General features: G+C 41.2%; 1 protein-coding gene across 4 annotated transcripts in view; it reads left to right on the forward strand.

Annotated features, from left to right (window-relative positions):
* ZNF423 (zinc finger protein 423) overlaps positions 1-23,334 on the forward strand; it is a 213,494-nt gene that overhangs the window by 121,643 nt on the left and 68,517 nt on the right. For all 4 annotated transcript variants that reach the window (XM_035543590.2, XM_050713242.1, XM_050713243.1 and 1 more), the window contains one exon: positions 4,794-4,878. In XM_035543590.2, coding sequence (XP_035399483.1) covers positions 4,794-4,878 — 85 coding nt within the window. The remainder of the gene's footprint in view (positions 1-4,793; positions 4,879-23,334) is intronic.

A 23,334-nucleotide genomic window follows, 5' to 3' on the forward strand; every position in this document is an offset into this window, starting at 1 on the left:
TTTGTAGGAGATAATGAAAAATCAGCATTTGTGGCAATGGCAAATGGTGCCTTCAACAGGTGTCTATGACCTGCACATATGCTAATATCGGAGATCTTTATGGTATGCATCCCAGGAATAGATTATTGTTACTAGAAATAATTCATTTTCTTACCTTTCATTATAGGTACAAGACCTGAATTCTGATAGCGGTTCATGTGGAAACTATTGGTTCTCACTCAGGTTTCTCAAGATAACGGGTGCTCTTTGTGTCAGGCTAGCACAGGGCTTTTCAAATAATTAGGCTGTCCTTTAAACGTGGATAAATTCCTGCATTTCAAGAATAATGTTTACTTAACTTCATTGGCTTCATAATGAAACTGCACAAGTTGAACACAATCTCTCCTCATCTTGTTACTATGCTGTGCACAGGCAAAATACCATTTTAGTAGAGCTATCTTAAATGTACAATGCATATAGAGTAACCTGCTGATGTCCAAGCAAGAGCTGCTTCTCTCCAGTTCTTCAGCTCTTCTACATTTCTTTTTTAAACACCATATTGATTTTTCTTTCTATAACAGAAAAGCAGTTGAAGATTAGGAAAAGGTACAGTCAAAAAGCAAATATAGGGAGATTTGATTTTAAATGCTTGGTGTATACTTTGGAGTAATAAGCAAAATGAAATCCTATCAAATGGAAAATATGACATACAAAATATGTAACTTCTGTGAATGTGACAGAAGTCATTACACCAGCAGTTATACTTCTTGCATGGAAGAAATGAGTCTGGAAGTCCAGAATAATTTCAGAAAACAACAAAACACACACACACACACAAAAACAACAACAACAAAAGCAACAACAACAACAACAACAACAACAACAACAACAAAAACTTAAGTGAAGATTTAACCCTGTAGTAAAATAAAGCACATTACTCTTGAAGATGCTGCTGCATCCTGTCTTCTTCACTTCCATTTTATTATGCCAAAAAAAAAAATAATAAATTAATTACCTTTCTTCGTAGGATATCTAGGTAGGATCAAATTATGATGGTCGAAAACTATTTCTACGTGGCTGAAGTTTTTGCCTCCTGTGCAGGAAACATCTGCATCAGAGGATTTATTATTAGGGGATTTTAAATCAAGTCAATGGTCTTTTATATGGAATATCACTAAGAGGAATAAATAAAATGCACCTTGGTTGTGAAAGGCTGCTCTAACTTCAGTTTGTTTAATTCTTACAGTTCTACAGGAGCTCTTCTGTCTCAACAGCACTAAAGTTTCTTTTAAATGAACATCTCCAGTGGAAGTCACATTCCAGTATCTGGCACATCTATAGCTCAAGACCTTTTTTGTTCTGCTATGGTCACGTCAGAAGTAACGTTTTCATTTTCTTCTGAACATATTTCTGTGCATAGGAGCTTCAGTTTTAAAACATTTTATTAATTCATTTTAATGTCTTCTAGAGGAATGTGTGTGCCTTGAGAAACATGACTGCTTGTTTAGTACTGAGATTTCCTATTGCCTCTTCTAACGCTGGAAACAGTCACGTTTCAGGCAGCTCTTTCTCCTACACAGATTTATCCTCAGTTTGTACCATAGTTATCATGAACAATGCTTGCTTAACATTGACAATGCCAAATGCTCAGGCTTCAGTTAAATTTCCATCTTGAATGGTGTTACTTTATTTAGCCCACCTAGGTTATTTGGACTGAAGAAGCAAAGGAGGTGGCATAGAAAGTTGGAAGAATGAACCCTATTGTGCTCCTTTACTCAGTTCCTTTTCTCCTGCACGCTTTCTTGGATTCAATCCCTTCTCTTTGTTCTCCCCCCACCCCTTCTCTTCCCTTGTAAATCCACTTGAATGGAGGAATATTTTCTTTGTAGAACAGGAAACCATTTCCAGATTTAAAGGAGGACAGTCTGGAAAACCCATGGGAACAATAGTTATTTCAGAAAAGAAAGCAGAACCCCCTGTTGCTATTACTACTGTTTTGTGCCAAGATTAGAATGAAATATCTTGGATTAATGGGGACTGAGCTCTCAGTTGAAGGCCTGCTCATCTGGTCTCTTATGCCACCTTGATGCTGTCATCTAGACTCTATTAGATCCTCAGAATATGAGCAACTTTGTTGTCACCACACAGAAAGACAAAACTTGAAAAAGAGATAACCAGCCCATTACAAATGTCAGGGAAGTCATGATACCCACAAGAAACGGTAGCAGAAGATCTTATTTGGCACCACAAATAACATAACCTTGTATTAAAACTAATGCTCCCCATTTACTGAGAATGGAAGTCTATTGGTGTGACATTCTTTTAAAGACAATTATTAATGAGCCAAAAAATCAACTCTTCAATCTCGTGCATGTACATTTGGGTGCTAATCAGGCTATAGTTCTTTGGTGGCCTGTATGAAGCCGTTTATTGACCTCATTCTGTATCAGGCAGGGTTCCCGATCAAAAGAGCCATTGCCTCAGTTAAACTGCTCTTTCGCATGCATGTGTGTCAGCTGAGGCTAAAGATAATATTCACAGGAAGTCTGAAGTCTGCTGTCTTCTCTGAGGGGTGGTCACACCAAGTGGAGTGTTTTATAAGTTTGTGAAATGGTGTGGAGGAGTTCGCACTGGGTCTGTGGATAAACAAAGACATCCTGTCTCCAGATCTGTTAGTAAGTAGCTTTCAGAAGCACCGAAATCAATTAAAAAAATGAATCATTTGTCTGTGTTTAATATAACTTTAAAGATTTGCAATGGAGTTGAGCTGAAATATTGTCCTTCTTAGCTAGTTACTTAGGGAACCCTCATAACAGAGGTAAGTGTTGAACAAGGCACAGAACTGAGTCAGCTTTGAAGTTTTACAGAAGAGGAAGATTTCAAGTTTTAAATGTGACCACATGAATCATTCACCACCCAGTCCCATTTTTCTCTTCCAAGGTTTTTTGCATTCTTTTTTCTTTCATTTTTTTTTTCAAGCTAGGAGCCCTCAGCATGTGTGTGCCAGTGTGCTTGAGAATACATGTGTACGTATGTGTGCTTGCACTGGTCGGCTGGAATAGACTCCCAAGGAACACTGCTGCAGAAATCCAGCTGCTTTTCCATTAACAGCCTTGATTTCAGAATGGACTCCAGGAGGATACTTTCCTGAGCTGCCTAGGGATAACTAGCCAATTCAAAGTATTTCCTTTTATATGGTTGGCTGTGTCAGTTTTCGGCCAATGGAGTATATCCTTCTTCCTATTATCGTGTTAATTGCCCATTGTTATTTTAGCCTAGAAAGCCCTGCCTATGTGCAAACACACACTGTGTACAGAATTCATGGAATCTGCATACCAGCGATAGATCGTTGCATTCGTTACTGCGGCATTACAGCATGTTCATTAACCTCCAGCAGGCGAACTTGTTGCCACTGATGACATGGGAAGTAGTTAAGAAGCTCCTGGAAGCACCTAATTTGTTATTTCCTCAGCAGGTGCTCAAGGAAATTGGGTCCCATATGTGGAAGGGGTGACAGCAACTCCTCTGTTTAACTCAAAACTTCTGACTTACCACTGCTGTCCTAAAAATAAGATTCTATACCTAGGTGTGGGGTGGAAGCCGTAAGAAAAAATAATTTGCATCTAAGAGCGCACAGAAAATACCCACAAATTATTTTGTCTCAAAAACATAAGAGGGTGTTGGTCCCTGAGTTAGGTCTCTCACTGCTAGTGGCTTTGGATCCTCACCCATCCGTCAGCGGAGTCGGAGCAGGAGTGCGGTGTGCACACACCTGCTGCCGCACGCTTCGGCTGTGGGGCTGCACTGCTGCCTGGGTGCAAAAGCAGCAGTTGTCTGGGGGTAAGTGCTGCAGTAGGAGTTATTCTCTAGGAAGAAGTAGGAACAAAAGGCCCGATTTTTCTAAACTGCATGTCAAAAGATGTCTATTCAGATAGTATGTTCCCATGCAGGAGTTGAACATGCATGTTAGACCAAAGCGCCATAGTCCTGCTTTGGGAAATGAGAGGTTTTGCAAGTGTACAAAAGCTTAGCATTAGTTTTTTATTTTTTTCCTAACTTGGACGTCGAACTTGTCAATATGCATTTTCATTTCTACAAATGATTTCTTGGATTTTTCCCTGTCATGATGCTCAAATGCATGCACCGCTGTCAATCTGAGTCCAAACCCCATTTTCCCTATTTGAATAAATGGTTCATGTAATTGCCTCTTCACACCATCTCCTGATTTCTGCAGCCAAACTTCCCTGGTATGAATTTGTGACAGAGAAAATCTGCAACAGATTGTGCTAGAAAACCGTTCTGTGGGGTAATGCAGGTTTTTCAGGATTTCTGATGGGAGACCTGTACAAAATGTATTTTTCTCTCGTCCTTCACTTCCTCAAGTAACTATAGGAGTTTTGCCTACTCTATTCTAAACTTTCTCTAAAGACGGAATTTTTTGAAAAAGTTTATCTTTTTGTGAAAAAGTTGATCTTTTCAACATCTTTTATTTCACCCTACAAGAGGTTTTACTGTCATGGGTTAAACAACACGAGCAATCTGATTATGGCTCAAGTAGTCAATCAGACTTTCAAGTACTATCATTTGAAATTTTTAAAGTTGAAATTAAAGTTCTCTAGAAGGAGGCTGTTAATTAGAGGTCGTGTTTATGGTCTGGAAAAGCCCAGCCCAACTTGGTATCATAGTGGTACCATGTACAAGTAGGAAAGGACTCAGCGGAGGGAAGTTGAAGCACATAACATGCTATATTCATGATCACACTTGCCTTATGCTACAGTGCAGTTTTCTCTAATCTTTTTTTGGTTATTAAACAGAAAAAGACCTATCAATGCATCAAGTGCCAGATGACCTTTGAGAATGAGAGAGAGATACAAATCCATGTCGCTAACCATATGATTGGTAAGACATTCTTTAAACTAGGCCACTCATGGGCTGCTTGTTTTTTGCTACTCTTTGAAATTCACTATTCTAATAACTTGTTAATATTCATGCTGTATTTTTTTTTTATCTTTCAAGGAAAATGATTTTGATGTAATGATTCTTCACTTCAAAGCTTTTTAAATATGTGGTTATAAAAGTGTTACTGCTGAGCTTTTTTCCTTATCCTTTTGAGTCCTCGTGTAGCATTTTCATTTATATTAAAATCAAACTTTTGACAGTATCTTCCATTTGATAGCATAAATTTCTCTCTATCCACGTAAAAAGTACTTGCCAGTCGTCAACCACTTAGGAGCAATTATGTTTCAATTTTGTATGTCATGACATTGAATAGATTTAACTGCTAGCATTTTCCCAGCTAAATGTGGTGAATTCCTGAGGAACATTGTCAAAACAAAATGCTTACAGAGTTATTTCAGTGCTTTTTTTTTCTTTTCCCAACAATTCTGGACTTCAGAAAGTTCAACTTTTCAGACATAGAAGTGATTTTAAAAGCAGTGCTTGCTGCCTCCTGCTACAGTCCTGTCGTATGAGCGTGAAGTGAAGTGTCACTGCAATCTGACAGGCTGTATTGCTGCTGCAGCTGCATGCGGGTATTTTCTGATGAACGCAAATAAATGTTTTTCCTGTCTGTACAGATGTTACAAATACATGTGTTGGCCCAAGAGGTCAGTTTAGTTTGATGCATAGACCACAAAGGAGTAACTTACACATGCCACTGTAGGCGTACATTGCATGAGAGCCTTCAAGGACCCTCCGGCGCACTTTGTGTGTCTCGTATGTTCATATGCAGCATTTATCTCCCATAAGCATAATGGTTTTCCTTCAACAATTTTACATTTAGGAAACTATTCTCCCGTCAATGCATATATGTAACTCCTATTATCTTTGATGTGAATTATGCATAAATACCAGAGAGAGAGAGAAATGCAGACTGACACAGTCTTCACTCCCCATACCCCCAAATGAAAAATATACATGTCAGTCATCATAATTTTCATTCTAGAGCCAGGCAGGAGTTTCAAGTCAATGTCAAACAGGTTAAGATGAAGATATCTAAAAATGTTTGCTTTTGTAGCAGGTGTTAATGTAATCTCTTGTTTGCAAGCTTGAAGAGTGAGATTCTTGTTAATTGGACCATAGTGATTTCATGCAGTTCCCCCCTAGATTTTTTTTTTAACAAAAGCCTGAAAGAAAGGAGTCCTTAGGCAAGCTTATCACTTCTTTCAGCTTAAGTTATGATACAGTAGATAATCGCTGATTTTTAAATACATAGCTCGTAAGTGTTGAATTAAGGTTCTGCTTGATTTGAGGGAGGAATTCCTTGTCCTTTTGAAAAAAAGAAAAAAAAAAGTACTTTCTTTACTTTACAGTGATTGGTATGTGAAGTTTATTTATGTATATCCCCAAATTAGTGCTGTCTGGAATAATACATGATGATATATATGTCATTACAAGTTTCAGTATTACAGAGAGCTATTGGAAAACAACACTGGTAGGAGAAAGAGGAGGTTGAGAAGAGTGTGGTGCTGTAGTTTGTGAAACCTGTACCTGCTGTTTCTTTAAAGCTGTATATAAGTTCTAATACATATTTGGAAAAAACCTATATAAATGCAAAGGTACATATGGACTCAGCTCCATATACCTAGGACATTGTATATGCCAGGATATGATAAGAAAATACCTGATTATTTCACTGAGGGATCACGTCTTTGTGTCTCCTTGCTGGGATACAGGCTGGGAACGTTCATTAAGTTCACTTGTTTGGGATGAGTTTAGGAAAGAGCGAAGTATGGAAACCTGTAGCGTGAGCCAAATGTCCTCCTGCTCTGGGCATCTCAGACTGTTCACAAGGCACCGGGGCCCCTCTTTGTGACATGTGGCTGACTCCGAAAGGTGTTGTCTGTTGGGTCTCCTGTTGGCATTTGCTCTTTGCTGGGGAGTACTGCAGAGGAGAAGGGAGACTAGACGTCACAGTTTGCCTACCAGTAAGTGCTGTGCAGATTTTTGGTGTTAATTTGCTATGTGCTGAGTAATAGTAGAGTGATGGATTGCCTCCTGGGCTTGCTCCCGCAGCCTTTGTCGAAAGCCCGAGAGTATTCATCCCATACACCGGCTGCAGGAGAGACCAGCACATGCCCCACTGTCCCTCAGTCTGGTTTGTCATGTTCGAAATGAGTGTAAGAGTGTCCCTTCTCTGTACGAGACCACGTCCAGTCAGGTGGGCAGCGGGAGAAAGAAGCTAATGCTCTTCCTGCAGCCCAGGTCTGTGCCACAGCGGTTACTGTCATTGCCAATTTAGGACCTACAGACGAGGGTTTGTTTGTGCTGCGAGGGGTACCGCAATCCCGGAACGAATGTACGGGTGCTCAGAGCCAGGGGAGCCTGTCCTCGGGTTGTGTCTGCTCAGAGCTCGGCGTCGGACTCGTCTCAATGAACTTGTATCTGGCTGAAATTAAGGTGTCTGGTTTAATATAGTCATCGAGGTGCTGTCTGGGGGAAATGAATGATTGATACCAATCTCAGATAAGGGTTTGAGGAGGATAAGCATTTCCAGGGAGAGATTTTTATCTCTCTTTTGAATTTGAAGTGAGCCAAGGCAATGAAGTTAGCCTTGACATGTAATTTTGGGGTAAAAGAAAAAAACACCTTGGCTTTGATAATCCAAGACCTCTGTGCTGCACTTCCTTCTCATATTTTGTGAAACACAAAATCAGTAGTTGAGAGATGTCCTAAACACTTACCTACAGTTTCATTTTGCTCAGGTGACTGTCAACAAAGGCATCCCTGCTCTTCAGCCGTGACCCCCCTCACATATCAGTGTCCGTAATATGATTAAAGATTCCAGTTTTTTCTTACATCCTAGTCTCAAAGAGTGCATCCAGTTAAATTGGCTGTGCCTCCCTCCTCCACCTCTCGGCTCTCCAGGCTGGAGTCAGAGGCCCTGCTCATAATTCATGGAGGTAGGGGGTTATTTTTTTCAAAGCAATATGCAGGGAATTTCCAGTGCTACTCCCACACACTGCTTTGAAAAATTACCCTTCTGCACTCTAGCCCTTCATATCCTGTGCACAAACACAGAGGCATATTGGGTCCCGCACAGGGTCCCTAGAGAAGGAGCAGGCTGGATGCATCCCCGGAGGAGGTAAATGGTAGATGTTTTGTTTCATTTTACACTGGGGCCTGTAGGAGGGCCGTAAGCAGCAGACCAGACCTCTTCAGCTGCAGTTAGCCAGGAAGGGATCTGTTTAGAGATGTTTTCAGCCGGGGGGGGGGCTGGAGGTGGAATTTTTAGAGAGTAGAGGTCTTTGAAACATTGCACTGATTGGGGCTCCTTTGAAACACGTCCATGCGCACAGAAAGGGGATCCCCCTTTGAAACATTTACAGGCATTGGGGAGTCCACCTGGGAGTATATCAAAAACTTTCAGTACTCCTTGCTGCCTCTGTACTTGCTTACCTCCTGTTGCTCTGACCTGGCAATGTTTAAAGCTTCTCCCCCTTATCTCCCCACCCACCACTGCCTCTGATGTGCACTCTCTGTTAGATGCAGGGGATGATGGGCGTACGCAGCCGTGGGCTCTATGGGGGGGCGGCGAGCAGCCATGGCAGCAGCCAGAGCACAGAAGTCTGCTAATGCAGCTTTTCCCCTGTGGCTGCCAGAGCCAAAGAGCCTGCATTCCCCATCGCCGGGACGCTGCCGAGGCCTGGGACATGCGGGCAGGGGCCGGCGGGGACCAGGGAGCAAGGACCCAGCACCCTTCTGTCCTGCAGCCCCACTGGGAGCAGGGAGCAGCTGGGCTTGGCCCGGGGCTTTGCTGCTGGGTTTTTGCAGGTGGGCTGTGCCCACAGCCCGGCCGGGTGCCCTAATTCCTGTTTTTCAGCATGCACAAAAAGCCTCAGCCCCATTGCCCTCCGAGCAGGTCAGGTGGCCCAGCGTCAAGGAACAGCAAATTCAGGTCCATGCTGAGGCTCTGGTCTGCATGGGGAGCAGCCATGGATGGAGCAGTTGTGATTAGGTGGGGGATATTTTCTGTTTAATGTTCAAAAAAGATGAATGGTTGTCCCCACCCTTCTTTCTCCCTTTCTCTACAAAAGTCTCCTGGCAAACACGCACGGGAAGCTCAACTGCAGCACGGTTAATGCTGGAGCAGGGAAACTAATTATTTCTGGCCATGCTCTAGCGCTGGAATTACTTCAGGATCCTCCTGCCTCGTGCTGCAGAGGCGTGCGAGCATCTGTGGGCTCGCTAGGGCTGCCTGCAGTCGGTCTGTCCGACTCTTTGGAGCTCGGCAGATCCCTTCCCGGAGCCGTCCCCATCCCTGTGCACGCGGCTGCGAGCGCTCAGTCACCATTCCCGTCTGAACACACGCGAGCAGACGTGGGCTGGTGGTGGTGACGAGGGAGGGGGAGCCTCTGCAGGCTGGACTGGGCTGTGGTATGTAGGGTTTGGAGCAGGAGGCCCCGCTCGTTGCTCGGAGAGCCACCTGGGACCAAAGGGAGTGCTGGAGGGAAGACTTGCAGAAGTCACATTGAAACTGCTCTGTGGTCTGGTTCTTGGACTGCTGTCTAAATAAATATCTCCTTGTTTGATTTGATGGGGACGACCACGTTAAACAACTGCATTTGGAGGAACAGGGAGAGTTTTCTGGGTACTGCCCTAAGCTGTGGCATATCGTACATTGCGTGCAATGTGGGGCTGTGAGTCTCTAAATTACCTTTCCTGCCCTTGGAGATCATGTTTCAAGTTCTGGAAATGCTCTGCCAGAATTAAACGCAAAGCGGAGGGATAACATCCATCCACAGTTGTTTTTCTTTCAGATGCACACAAGTATTTTAAATAAGAAATGACCAAATACAGGTTTGCGGTATTGTAACTTGTAAGTTTGCTCTCTTCAGAGGTCAAACTGCAATAATAACTACAGACGAAGTCTTTTAAAAAGCAGCAATTTCAAAAGGTGATTTTATGTTCAAAAGAATTAGTAGCTGATACAATTTAGAGCACTGTGATGAAACCAGCAGAGAAGGAGCTGAGGTAGCATCCAAAATCAAACATAAACCAACAGATTTCCAGTATGGTTTCCTCTTCTGTTCAAGAATTGAAGCAAACAGTTTTGATTTAGGAAATCCTAGTTTTCATAAATTCAGATCGTACCCAAATTGGTAATCTTTATACTGTCTCAGTAAATATTGGGACTGCTTTTGGATGGTTTTGGACTCCTTGTCACAGTACTTTCTAAGTGCACGTGTCTGTGAAAAGGATGTAGGTAAAGATTGTTTCTGCAATCCCAACATTATACGTGGGGAAATATTAGCCCTGGGCATGTCTGATGAAGATGTGAAGTAGTTCTGATGCCAAGGCCTGATCTTGTGAAGCACTTTGTTCCCTCATTGATTTGGGAGCTGGGGATGGCTAATGCTTTTCAGAATCTTTCTCACAATAAAATATCTTTTATTTTGTATGAAATAGATGGAGTCAATAAAGGGGGAAGGGTGGCTTTTATTCTTGTAAAATTCCCTTATTTTCCTGTGCAGTTTGTTTAGTACGGTACTCGAATTCAAATTGATTTCAAGTTTAAGGGTGTTATTTGGTAAATACATTCCCTTCCATTAAGCTACTGTCATGACATTGTGTCCTGAGACAAAACTGCTTAATTCTTGAGGGAAACTCTTCAGACCTAAGCGCTAGTGTTAGTTAAAGTGTATACGTGGTAGCAATGATGATGACATTGTAAAGCACTATCTTGGTAATAGCTTTCAGGCATTAAGGCAAATAAAAATGTGCCAGATTGTTTTTGAAGCATTAGATGCAAATTATCAACATGAACATATTTCTGGACTCAACAGCTGAATGTGTGAATTAATTACGGACACATTAGGAACTTAAAAATATTTTTTTAACTTTGATGTTTGTGAAGCATATTCCAAGTAATTGCTCTTTTAATGCAGAAGCGGAAGGTACAACCTTCATGTATTTACCCAGCGCTTGCTTAAATATCCAAGTCTATGTGGACTCGCTTTAATTAACAATATGTGCTAGAATTTCATTTTGCAGCGGCTGGCTATTGCGAAAGACTAATTTTAGGGAAAAATAAGCTAAGCGTCCGTACGGTAGCAGCTGAACAACGTGCATGGTGGCTGCACACGAGCGTGAGCCCCTCCGTGCAGCCGCGTGCGAGTGCCCCGGGCTGGCCGGGGTCCTGCAGGCTCCTCTGCGGGGCCTCTGCCTGAGCGGAGCTTTCTGCTGCATCGCGCTCCTGGACAAAGGGATCTGCTTCTGCCAAGAGGTCCTTCTGTTATTTGGTCTGGCTCTTTTTATTCTGTTGCTTGCCTTTAGCTTTAAGCGCTTGTGCAAGTAGCTAAATAACGCCGTAATGACCGTAGTGCATAAAAGCTAGCAATGTTCCCTTTTAACAGCTCCGGTTTTGAACAGGGTGGTCACACTGAAAGCCACATTACCATTGTTAACAGGCGGAAGAAGCTCTCTTCAGTACAAACAATATTGGCCCTTAATATAATTCAGCACCTAATTGGTCTCTTACTTTGAAACTGATTTCAGAAATTATGTTTTTGCTGTCCCTTCCTTTCTAAAGCCTGGAGAATTCATTACCCAAAATCTCAATAATTTTATCCAGCCACACGGTGTAGATGTGTCCCCCTGCAATTGTTCTCTATGCACATTGGTTCTTAAAAATCCCCCTTTTCATGAGAATGGTTTTGTTTTGCTTGTTTAGCTACCAGGAAAGAAATAGCATTTCTCTTAATGTATTCATTCACATTTTCCTTTTGCATTTTTCATTTCATTTACAACTTGGTAATAGTAGTTCAGTTTTCACTGACATTTTTATAGCTGCTATGACAACATTCCTGTTTTGCATGATACATGCATAATCGGCTATGATCCCAGTTTTTGCATTGCTTTCATTCTTTCTTAACTGTGTTAAGATTCCTTGCAGCCTCCAAACTCAATTTTCATACGCAGTTGTGATTACACCTGTTTAAACATTTTCCTGGTAGTTTCATATTTATTCATAAAGGGAGCAGTTGATAAAACACCTTTTCTGTAATCAGTCAGAGTTTTAAGTGTGATTTTTCTTCAAAGTTATCATTAGCAAGCACCTCAATCTATTTGCAGCCTTTCAGTATCAGTTAGGCAGTGTGGCAAAAAACGCTATTTTCCAATAAACTTTGCCCTGTCTAGCAATGATTTTTCTGAATGTGTAACTTGTTTTTCATTTTTATTAATTCGATTAACCTTGAAAACTGCTGTAACTTTTGTATTTAAGAGTCTGCAGAGATGCTTCCTGCCTGTTCCTCACATATTTTGTGTGTGTGGCCATGACTGTTTGAGTCTAAGTTCACAAACAAATTTCTTAGCCCTTCTTTACTAATCTTGAATCTGGAAAAAAAAAAAAAAAAGCAAGTTCTCACCATATGGGGTTTTGATTCTCCCTGCAGATGGCAAAATGACTCTATTCCTCCCCAGTGGAGAGGTCAGCACCCCTCTGTGTCCTACTTTCGAGCAAAACACCAGAATATTTCTTGGGGGGCGGGGAGAAAGCCCTCCATCATTTCTAGGTGTAGTCTTCAGACTTCATATAATTGATCTGTTAAGGAAGTTGTCTCCTCATGTGAATTCTGGGACTAACGTCTACACCAGTTCAGTCCTAAAGTCTAGATGTTTGCAATCTCTCTGGGAATTTATTAACAAATAGTAGTTTTATCTGGAGAAAGTAGATATTACCCCACATTTCTTCTTTATTTGCCAAACAAACTTCTTGGTTTGGAAACAGCAGGTACCAGTACTACCTCCCTCGAGTGACAGAAAGGTTTGTGCCTTTTGGGAACGATAACTGCAATGTGAAAAATTAGTAAGGAACAAAGGAATGCATGCTTGGTGAAGCTGGAAAAACCCATACTGGGTTAGTTAGGAATTAGTGGCAGAGTTATAAAATATTCTTTTTACCTCTTTGGGGAAACCTAAACTAGGTTCCAGACCATTTCCAGTCAGGAAAATTGGAAAAGAAAGTGTGTGTGTATATATACATATATATATGTATATACATATACATAAATATATACATATACATAAATAATATAAGTAAACTATAATAAAATTATTTTTTTCTAATAAAATCCCAGATTTCATTCTTTTTGAATATCTTCTTCAATATTCAGCATTTGTGAGCACTGAACCTAAAATGTTTATTTTTCTTCTTGTGTTTGTTATGATATAAGCCCCAGGTTTGGAATCAGAAAGGGTACTGGCTTATGTATGCTGAACCCTAACTGTATAGTTATCAGACTGAAGTGTCTGTATGTTAAAGGTCCAGATTTATTCCTCCTGTTACTTGGTTGACTTCAAAGAGGGACAGTTGGCCCATTGCCTTTAATTATACTTCAAACTAAGTGGCATCCCCAACCTTGGGGAAGATTTAATCTGGTCTCTTAGAACCAGAGGTTACCAATTGACATGGTTCTCAAAAAAATTATGTATTTCTGTTTTGTTATAACTGGCAAGCAACTCAAATCAAACACAGACTTCCCTGTATGCTTCTGCCTGTTTGGGGTACTGGCACTCTTTTTTTTTTCTTTTTTTTTTTTTCCCATTTGTAATGGACACCTTTTCTACACTGAGGTTCCTTTCAAATGATCCCTGTGAAAGAAGCCCATGAAAATTATTTAAATGCTTTTACATTTTTTTCAGTGTTTCAAGGGTCCCAGCACAGGTAAAGCCTTTGCACGAATGGTCTCTGCCATTTGCACCAGATGTACTTGCTTCTATATCAGTTTTTTTGTCACAAACTGCTTTTGGTTCAGTTTGTCAGTGAGGTTTGACTGCTTTGGGTCTTTGTAAGAAACAGATTTTTTTAATTGAATATTTTAACTTGGCAGATTCATTGTGTGTCTTTTTGTAGTAATAAATTTCTGTAATTAAAGAAGCCCAAACCTTGCCATTCTCGCAAGGGCCAATTGCCACTGTGTGGCTGCACAGTAAGCCTGAGGAAGAAGACTTCAGCTTCTGCCTGTCAGACCGTGGTCTTCAGAAGACAGAGCTTCATAGCAGATCAAAAAACCTCACTGGTCGTGGTGTTTTCCAATTGTCTTCTTCACCAACATGCTCTCACCTTCCTCTCCTCTACTTGGTGTTTTGTGCTTTGTCCTGCTGGCACGAACCCCAGGACAGATGGGGTGAATAAGGTGCTGACCCCACAGCGAGGAGTTGAGCCTTTTTAACTCCCGCTTCCAGGTCAAAACCTGGACACCATTTCGGTCAGGTGTTTCCTTCATTTCCTCCTCCTGAACTGATGAAGAGGACTATGAAAAATGTCACTGCAGGAAGAAAGTTCGTAACGCACTACCGATGTGTATAAATCACTATGTCAGTCAGTGGAGGTTTAATCCTGCCTTCAGGTGTGCATCAGCCCTTGCCTGGTGGGCACTTTATAGCCTTTAAAAATGGCTGAGTCATTCAAACATTGCGTGTATAACTATGAAATGTTTAGATTTTATGAGGAGTATGTTTTATTCTGTGTTCAGAGACAAGATCTTTAGCGTGGTTCAACCTAGGCAGATCCATTGGGTTTAGGTTTTGCTCCAGGTAGGGTTTGGGTGTTTTAAGATATCAAGATCAACTAGCACCATTGGTATGTCTTCTGTTGTTATGTTTTGCACACATCAGCTATCACATGTCATTGGTGTATGGACAAATATTTCCTAAACCCCATGACTGTGAGTTATATCCAGGAATAAATATTGGCAACAGAAGTTAAATGATGAAACCTCATGCAATGAACAGTAACTGATTCAAGCTGGGCCGGATATAGATAGCTAAAGCTGAAGGGAAAAAAAGTATTCTAGTGACATTTTCTCCTTTTTAAACTTTCTAATTTTTGACCTTTTGATTCAGTATTTTTTCTTAAAATCAAGGATTTGAGGAGAAAAAAAGAAAAGCAAAACAATCCCTCTACTCCTTAAATCTCCTGCAGTCGTTAATACCTCTACCTCCACTTACTGAAGAATATCAATGGAGAGAATTTCCTTTGGAGGCTAATTCTGATATGCCAGAAACTGAAATCAGCAATGTCAGTGTTGGACCTAAATGATAAACTTCCAAGGAATGGGGAACTTAAATTGTGAGATGTTAGTTTCTAGATTAGTTTATACTTGCATTTGAAAATCTGGTGGGAGAATGTTGGTATTTTTAAGCTAAGCCTTTTAAAGTTATATATCCCTTGACTTAGTTTAACAAAGAAAATTTAAAGACCTGTAATGGAAAAGCAATCTATAGCTTTTCTATTCTCTTTTATTTATTTATTTATTTATGCATATCATAGAACCTCATAGTTATGCAGAAATCCAAACTGCAAAAGTACCTAAGGTACCAGAAGAGTTACATATGTTATTAGGACATTATTAAAAGTAAAGGTAGGTTCTTTATATGTTTTCTTTGAAACTCACCAGGATTATTTCTGTAGCTGTTTTAGTAGTTTTGATGGCTGCTGTTGTCAGGGCATCTGGGTACAGGTGACAAGGGCATTTGGGACCATCATACTTCTTGAATCTGGGAGATTTCCATGCGTAAGTGTTCAGCTTTGAGCGCCAAAGGGTCTGTGTGGGGTTGATGGGGGAAAAACTTGCTAGGCATTTTCTGAACACCCTGTTTTGAACTGAAAGGTGCAGTTGCTTGTAAAAGCTTTACAGCCAAGCAGCTCAAGATGGTACAGGTTAGCAGTTGTGGAGCTCAGTGCAGACATTTCTTGTAAACTGTTAACTACCAAGTGGTTCTGGGTTTATGCACTGGTAGTCCCTGCAAGCTAAACATTGGTGTGCGATTTTAGAGCAAATACACTTTTGTCAAGCAATCTGTGAGGGCAGATTTCAAGTACACAAGTGTGGGTCAGTTATCCCTAGAACTATGACTTAATGCTTTTTCATTTTTAACACCTGAAAATATTGGGGTTTGTTTTTCCTTTCAGTGGAAATACTATTAGGCCATAGATGTACAAGGTGTAATTATATCTATCTTGCATCTTTATTCCTGTTTGAATATGGCTTACTAGGAAAAGGACTCTTGAGACCCAAAGTATGTGCACTAAATGGCCTAGTCAGTTTCCCCATTTTCCTAAGGCTTAAGCTGGGGAAGTGGCTGCCATTTGCAGGCTAGCAATACAGTAAAAGCACATCATTGTACACAACATTTTATTTGGACAGCTGTATAAAAATGGCAACACACTGTGAAATCCATTAACAGAAAACATGTTAAATTCAGCAAAATGCATCTCATGTGGAACACTGAATAAGAAATTATAGTCTGAGTTTTACTAGTTGGTTATCAGAGTCTGTCTTGGATGAACAGAATTGAATTTTTTCCATGCGTCTGCCTGTAATAACAGTGAATGCTGTACATTGGGTTTTGAAACCAGTGTGCACCTGTAAATCTTTGCCCCAAGAATTTTCAGCGAGGTTTTCACAAATCTAATCTTAATATCCACTGGGAGCCCTGGGTGGCCGTTTTCACTCGTGCAAAGAGCTCTTATTTGCATGGTGGGTCTCACTCAAGCTCACCACCACTACTCGAACACTTCAGAAATATTTGCCCAAATAAGTTTTGCAGGATGTGGGAGTGAGAGCTCAAAGTGGGAACAGATTGCTTCTTCACCCTTCTCTCCCTGCCAGTGTCAGTGAGGACTTCACTCTGGACAGCCATGAGTAGGTTGGGTGGGATTCCCAGGGGTGGATTTTGCTATGTAAGACTTCTCAGAGTTAATCAAATAGCATCTAAAAATTAGAAAACCACAACCTCTTGCAAACTATTTTCCATTTCCATTGTTTGGGCTGCTTAACTCTGAGCTGTTGCTCATCAGGGAAGGATGCCGTTAAGTGTTCTGGTACAGAAAGAAAAAATGAGTTGCTCTTGCTTGGTAGCAAATGAAACAGCCACGTTAACTTCAGCTCTAATCATGAGATTAAAAGCCTAATGGAGAATAGTATCATTTTCAGTCTTCAAAGCCAGCACCAATGACCTTTGGAGAGTTTTAACTTTAGCAGCCTGATGGTTTCTCTTCTAGAAGAAGCAAAACCAGTCTTTTCCTTGCCAAGGAAAGGAACAAATGGATGGATAAAGTAAAGTATGCTGAAGCAGGCTAAGCGACTTTCAGTCATATTCAGCACAAGCAGACGAGGGGTTGTTGCCAGGCTTTATTGCCCGAGTCACCGACTGCTCTGGAGGGAGCATATATCCTAGGAAGAGCCAGGGGCAGCGCGGGGGCAGCCCCACTCCTCTTGCTCTGGGCGCCAGTGGCTCTGGGCAGCGGTGCTGCCTGCACACTGCTCGCCCCGAGCAGGTTCGGTGTCGTTTGGGGCTTGTTTCCTGTGTCAGAGCGCTGGAATTTCTGGTTGCAGTTCCTGTTTGCCGCGTTTGCGAGCTTGGGTTCTTGCTCTTTTGCCAAGCTGGCAGCAGGCGGGGGTGACTTCCTGCGCAGGGGATGTAAAAGCGATCCTGTGACTCTTCCTCTGCAGCCACTGGGAGATAAAAGCCAGGACATCGGGGATTGCAAAGAGGGAGCCAAATTATATTTATAATATTAAAGTGAGTGCATTTGTGGTTTCGCCATTCTCCAGGGTTTTTCATAAGTAGAAAAACATGAATTAGCATTTTCCATTTCCATATATTGACTGGAAAAATAGCCTGCTCTCAATTAAGACCTATAGCTTTTGGGATGTATGCAACAATTTTATAAAATATTTACAGCAAAATTTGCATTTTACATGGTATTACAGTTTTTCTTGTGTTTAGCAGAAAGGACTTAGGCCTAAGAGAAGAAATTCATCCAGCCTACCAAAAGGGAAATAAATCTAAAATTAGACTGTTAGCATTCTCAACCAGAAATGTCCAGCGCTGGCTGTTACCTCCAGCAATTATCCGAGGTCACTTTCACCACCAGCTATTTGTTATACCTGCGGCAAGGACCGTGCTCCCCGTGCGGAGCTATTGCTATCCCTTTAAAACTGGCTTTGGAAGAGATTGTAGCTTTGTGCTAGACAGATAAGTAGAACATTTTTTTCCAAATGTAAATGCGCACTGTAAAGAACATAGCTATTTCCTGGATAATTTGCAGTTGTATATTTTATGTTAATTTCACCGAAAATATTGCACCCCTGCCAGGTTTAGTAGAGGCTCACTGTGATATGAATAATTTCTAGCGAATCATTTTTTTTTCTTCATTTAAGATTTGGCACCTTTTTAAGATTTTAATAATAGCAACAAGGAGGAAGATTTAGAACAAGTGAAACATTAGAGGCAAAGAAATTCACATTGAGAGCTAATGTAAAATAGCAAGAATAATTACATGGAAAACAGTTGCCACAGATGTTTTTCCTTGTAATGTAATAACTATTTACTAAACTGTTTATTTTAGGCCCTTGGTTTACAATAAAATATTTATACATGCTCTGCTGTAATAAAAAAAATATTGACAAAATACTATAGAGATTTTTAAAAGACAATTAGTATTTCTCTGTCTAGAAAGGGAACACGGCAGATGCAGCTCGAGCCCTTGCCACGCTGTGTGACGGGAGGAGCGGGGTTAGCGGCAGCATCCCTAGCAGGGCTGGGAGTGCTCGGCTCCGCTCACAGGGAGCCTGTGGGCTCGTGGCACACCGCAGGATAACTTACCAAGGAATGGGAAAGCTAACACTCTGCAGACTTCATTTCAATAAGGAAAACCTGATTCCATTCCTGAAATAAGATATAATAAAGCTATGTCTTCTCTAAGCTAAATGTGCCTGCTCTAGGAGCAAGTTTGAAGTTCAAGGTGCCAGACTCCTGAATGCCATTCTTAAAAACCCTATGGTACGGTGACTGCTCCAAAGTACTGGCTGTGGCATCTTTAAATCTTTTGCTTTATCCTGCCTGAGCCACACCTACATGAAGTGTATGTTGTCATGCACTTAATTCATAAAGTTACTCATGTGCCCATGAAGTGTGTACGTGGTGTTACTCAGGGGGTGTCTAGGTCTCTGTAGTCATAGCAGTGCCTTAGCATACTGAAATAAGAATTTCAACACAACACTGAAAAGTCTATTGATTCTACTTTCCAAAGATATTCTTAAAGCATATATTCTTCTACTCATAAATATATGGCAAAAACTTTATTTTTGGGTACCTATGGTATTAGGTTTTAAAACCTTGAACAGTATCCCATCAGGAACTTCTGTGCCTCTGTCTACGAGTTTCATAATGACAGATTTTTATTTTTTTTTCCCAGAAGTCATTGTACATCCTTTAGGGGTACCTATTACTTAATAGGGGTACCTATTACTTAACACCACACTGCTGGCACACAACAATTTTAAAGAGAGACCTCTAGGAAAAAAAGACAAGATACCTGTAATTTCATGAACACAGACCCTGCTGTATGTTCACATTTGAGCACTGCCAACATGTTAGAGGAACCCAAAGTCTAAACTCTGAATGAAGACTGCGTGACTGGCTCCGAATGCCCAAGATCTGTGAAGTCGAAGGTTTCAATATCTAGATCTGAATCCATATTTAGCAGTTCAGGCTCTACTTTCAAGTAGGCAAGTCCCTTGAGTTTCCATGCTAGCACGTTGTGAGCTTTATGATTACAGAAGGGACAGGGTAGCAGCCTTGTGAAATGATCAGGGTAGCAGCCTTGTGAAATGATTGGAAAAATGAATTTAAAATATACCTATGAACCTCTTTTCTTGGTGAAACTCGTAATTCTCACCTGTTTAAGACTCAGCAGTGTGATTGACTATGTAGATTTTTGTCATGCTTGATTACAATGCACAAAAAAGAAAAGGGCAGAGCAGAAAACTGCAGGCATTAGAACTAAAAGTGAACAAAAGAGGGAGCTAAGAAATCTACAATGTTCTGTTTTAAGACAGAATAATCATGGTTACCAGATGCCTTTTGTTGTAAACAGACTTTTTTCATGGCTGACTCTTACATAGAGGCCAATGCGTGTGAGAGGTTTGGGAGCCTCGTACTGTGCCACGCAAAACCACTGTGCCCGTGGCCCAGGGTTTGCCCTCATGGAACCTAGCCACCACAGCTTTTGGATAATTAAAATTTGGATAATTAAAAGCCAATTAAAATTTGGCTTTTCCTATGAAAGTCTGGATAATTTACTATCAAGCTTACCATAAGAAAATAAATGGTGTAATATGCGTAATATTTTCTGTAAGTGAAAACAAAGTTTGGTTCTTGGCTTTTTGCCCTTTGCTACCTTCCTGCCTGTGAAATGTTGATACATGGAGAGCGCTGCCAGGTTATGCAATTATTTCAATACAGCGCCTTTTGAGTCATCGGTAGGGTCCAAAGCTAGCATTAAGGAAAACAAAGGAATTTGTGCTTGGAAATCAGCATTGCTCTGCACACACAGGATTTTTTTTTTTCAAGGACTGTGTTATTGTGTAAGCTAATGATTTTGTTTTTAAGTTATATTCTCAGGGGCATGGACATCCAGAATAATCGAGGATGTACTTTTAATGCCGATCCTGTGCAACGTTAGGTCTCTGGCAGCAAAATGGACCAATTGCAGTGCTGAGCTTTGGATTAACCCCTGCTTGGAAGAACTGTTGAGTTCAGGGTGCTGAATATATTTGTAGATTGATGCGTGTTATCTATGTGTAAATTAGTTTAAATGACGGTAAATTAGCCAGCTCCCTTCCCTTGTGCCTTTTAAAAGGCTATTCAGTGTTTATCGTAGCAGAAGCTATTAAACAACATATTAAAAGAGGTAGATGAAGGAGCGGAGCAAGACAGAGGAAGACTGTGGAAGGAGTCCTTTTTTCCTCCTTTGAAATACACATGGTATGAGTTATAGTGCAAACTTTTCCAAACATTCTCATGAAAAGCTTCACCTAGTGTCCCTACCATACCGCTGCGGGTAATGAAACAACTGGCAGAGAGCATTACTTTAATAAAGCCCTGCCTGTTAGTGTCTCATACTGGATTGGGAAACAAGTTCAGAGAAGCAGATTTTGCTGAAGAATCTGTCTCCAATTTTCCCTTGGAAGTACACTGGTAGAGTTTTTAGAGGTTTATGTATTTAACAGTTCAAATTTTCATTTTAGCTTTTCATTTGCTGCTCAGGATTTTTATTAATTTTGCAGCACTCATTTAAGTAGATCCAGCTCTTTATATCATTTCCAGCTTGAAATATTAGTTCAGAGATAAGCTTTGTTATTAAATGCTTAATCTTGAACACTTGTCTTACTTGGTAAGAATTATCTTTGAGAAGTAGGCAAAGAGAAGCTGACTGCTGTGGTTTTAAAGCTGCTGTAACTGGAGTAGCCCAAGTACTGGTTTACAAAGGTTGGCATCCCTTCAGTTCGCCATTGCAGCAGCTGGACTTCATTAAGTGCTGGTGTTAATTACTGGGAGATCATTGGTTCAGTATGCATACAGCGACACTTGGGGTGACACGCAAAACAAGAAGAAGGTCACCTTGAAATGGAAGCTTACAAAAAAAAAAAAAAAGCAAGGCTGTTGCTAATTTCGTAACTGCATTTGGTCCAAACTGATTGAGAAAACAGCGCAATGAGCACTGCTGCGTGGTCATAAGGAACGTTTTAATTGCTTCTGCCATTGAGTTGCCTAGGAAGGAATGGAGGCGCAGTGCTGGGCTAACTTGCCCCACAATAAAGGAAGATGCGGATGTCATATTTTCTGTGCGTGTGCTGTGGAAGAGAGAGGAAATTCTTTTTTTTATTCTCCAGAGTTTTCAAGCCCTGTACAGCATAGTTTGAAGAGGAATTATTAATAATTTCTTATCCTGTAAATAGTATTCTGTGGAGAAAACCTGTTAAGGGTTTGTATCTAAGGGAAAGTGTTTAGGGGATGAATGTCGTGGAGAATAACATAGAACATGTGGCAACGTAAAGCAAGTGTTGCTCGGAAATGTTGTGTCCTGAAGCTGACAGCGTGCAGACAAAGTGCAAGCAGCCGCTGGGACATCCAGCCCGCTACCCCATCACCTGCTTAAGCGAAAGCTAATTGTGAGCCTTGTCTTTTGCCTCGCCGGGGGCTGGGCTGGAAGGGGTGTGTGCGAGGACATTGGAGGAGAATTAGGTTATTACATTTCCTCCTTAATTCTTCATCAGGGCTGCCGCCTCTATTTCCTACAGAAAAATCAATGCCTTCGGATTCTGTAATTTCCCATGGTGCGTCGCCAGGCGCGCGGCGTGCCCTGGGAGGTGACACATCCGGTCATGGCAGCTTGAACTCTTTTTTCCAGTGAAAGAATTCATTGGAATTTCACAACCTTTGCGTGCTTTTGTGAAAACACTCATTTGTGTTTGCGCCAACCTGCTAATGGCGGATGCCGGGGCTTGCGAATCCCACCTACATTCGGTGCTCGTTATGGCACGGAATGTGCCGTTAATAATGCATCTGTGAAACTCAGCTGCGAGGGAGCCAAGTAATTATCCCACCGTAGCGTTCCCTGCTTCAGTGTCATCACAACTGGGGCTTCATTAAAAGTCCTAACAGTAGAGATGTTGTGTGGTGCAGCCTGTATATATATTTTTTCATTTAAATTATCAGCAATGCCATGGCTCAGAGGTAATTTGACTTTTTGAAACCGTGGAGCCCCTGTGAATTTCCTTCCTCCTCTCCCTCTCGCTGCCGCACCAGCTGATCAGCCCCAGAAGAACAAAAGGTTTATCTGAAGCTATGAAGCATATATTCACCAGCTTCTGGCGTCTAGATAAAAAAAAAAAATAAAAAAAATCAAAGTACTCCATTGAACATGTTAATACTGAGCAAAATGCACACAGCCAGACACTAAACCTTTACAGGGATTTAGGCATTTGAAAAGTGATACTCTGATCAGGTCTTGAGTTAGTTTCCTTAGCATAAAGTAAAGCAGAAGCATAAAATAATATAGGTTTTTAAATAAATGGAAAGCTTAACATTCCCCCCCCCCCCTTTGTTTTATTTCTTTGTCTGGTTTCTGTCAGTCAGTCAGTAACAAAATCTTTGGTAAAGGTATGCTCTAATGAAAGTATTTTCCCTTTTTAATATCGTACTCTTCCAGCAGAAAATATACTACGAACCTCTGGCATCAAAATAAACGGGCACGAAGAACAAAAGCATCTGTGGCTCCTTCCAGATCTCTGAGGGAGTTTGGGATGCTTCTAAAAATTATTAATCTAGTAACTTATTCCTCCTTGTTGTTGTTTTTCTATCTTTTTTTTTTTACTGCCACTGGCTTCCCATTTTTTCATCATGCTCTTGGGAAGACTGGGGTGTAACGAGAGCCTTGCCAGCAGCAGGCAGGATGCTCTGCAGCGGTCACAGCGACAGCAGAGTTGTTCTGGGCTTCTCCCCACCAGCGTGGTGCTGGGAGAGCCGCGGTCCTCCTGCCTCGTGGGGCTCCCGCTGCGC

Source organism: Cygnus atratus, chromosome 12 (genome assembly GCF_013377495.2).
Source record: "Cygnus atratus isolate AKBS03 ecotype Queensland, Australia chromosome 12, CAtr_DNAZoo_HiC_assembly, whole genome shotgun sequence".
NCBI lineage: Eukaryota > Metazoa > Chordata > Aves > Anseriformes > Anatidae > Cygnus > Cygnus atratus.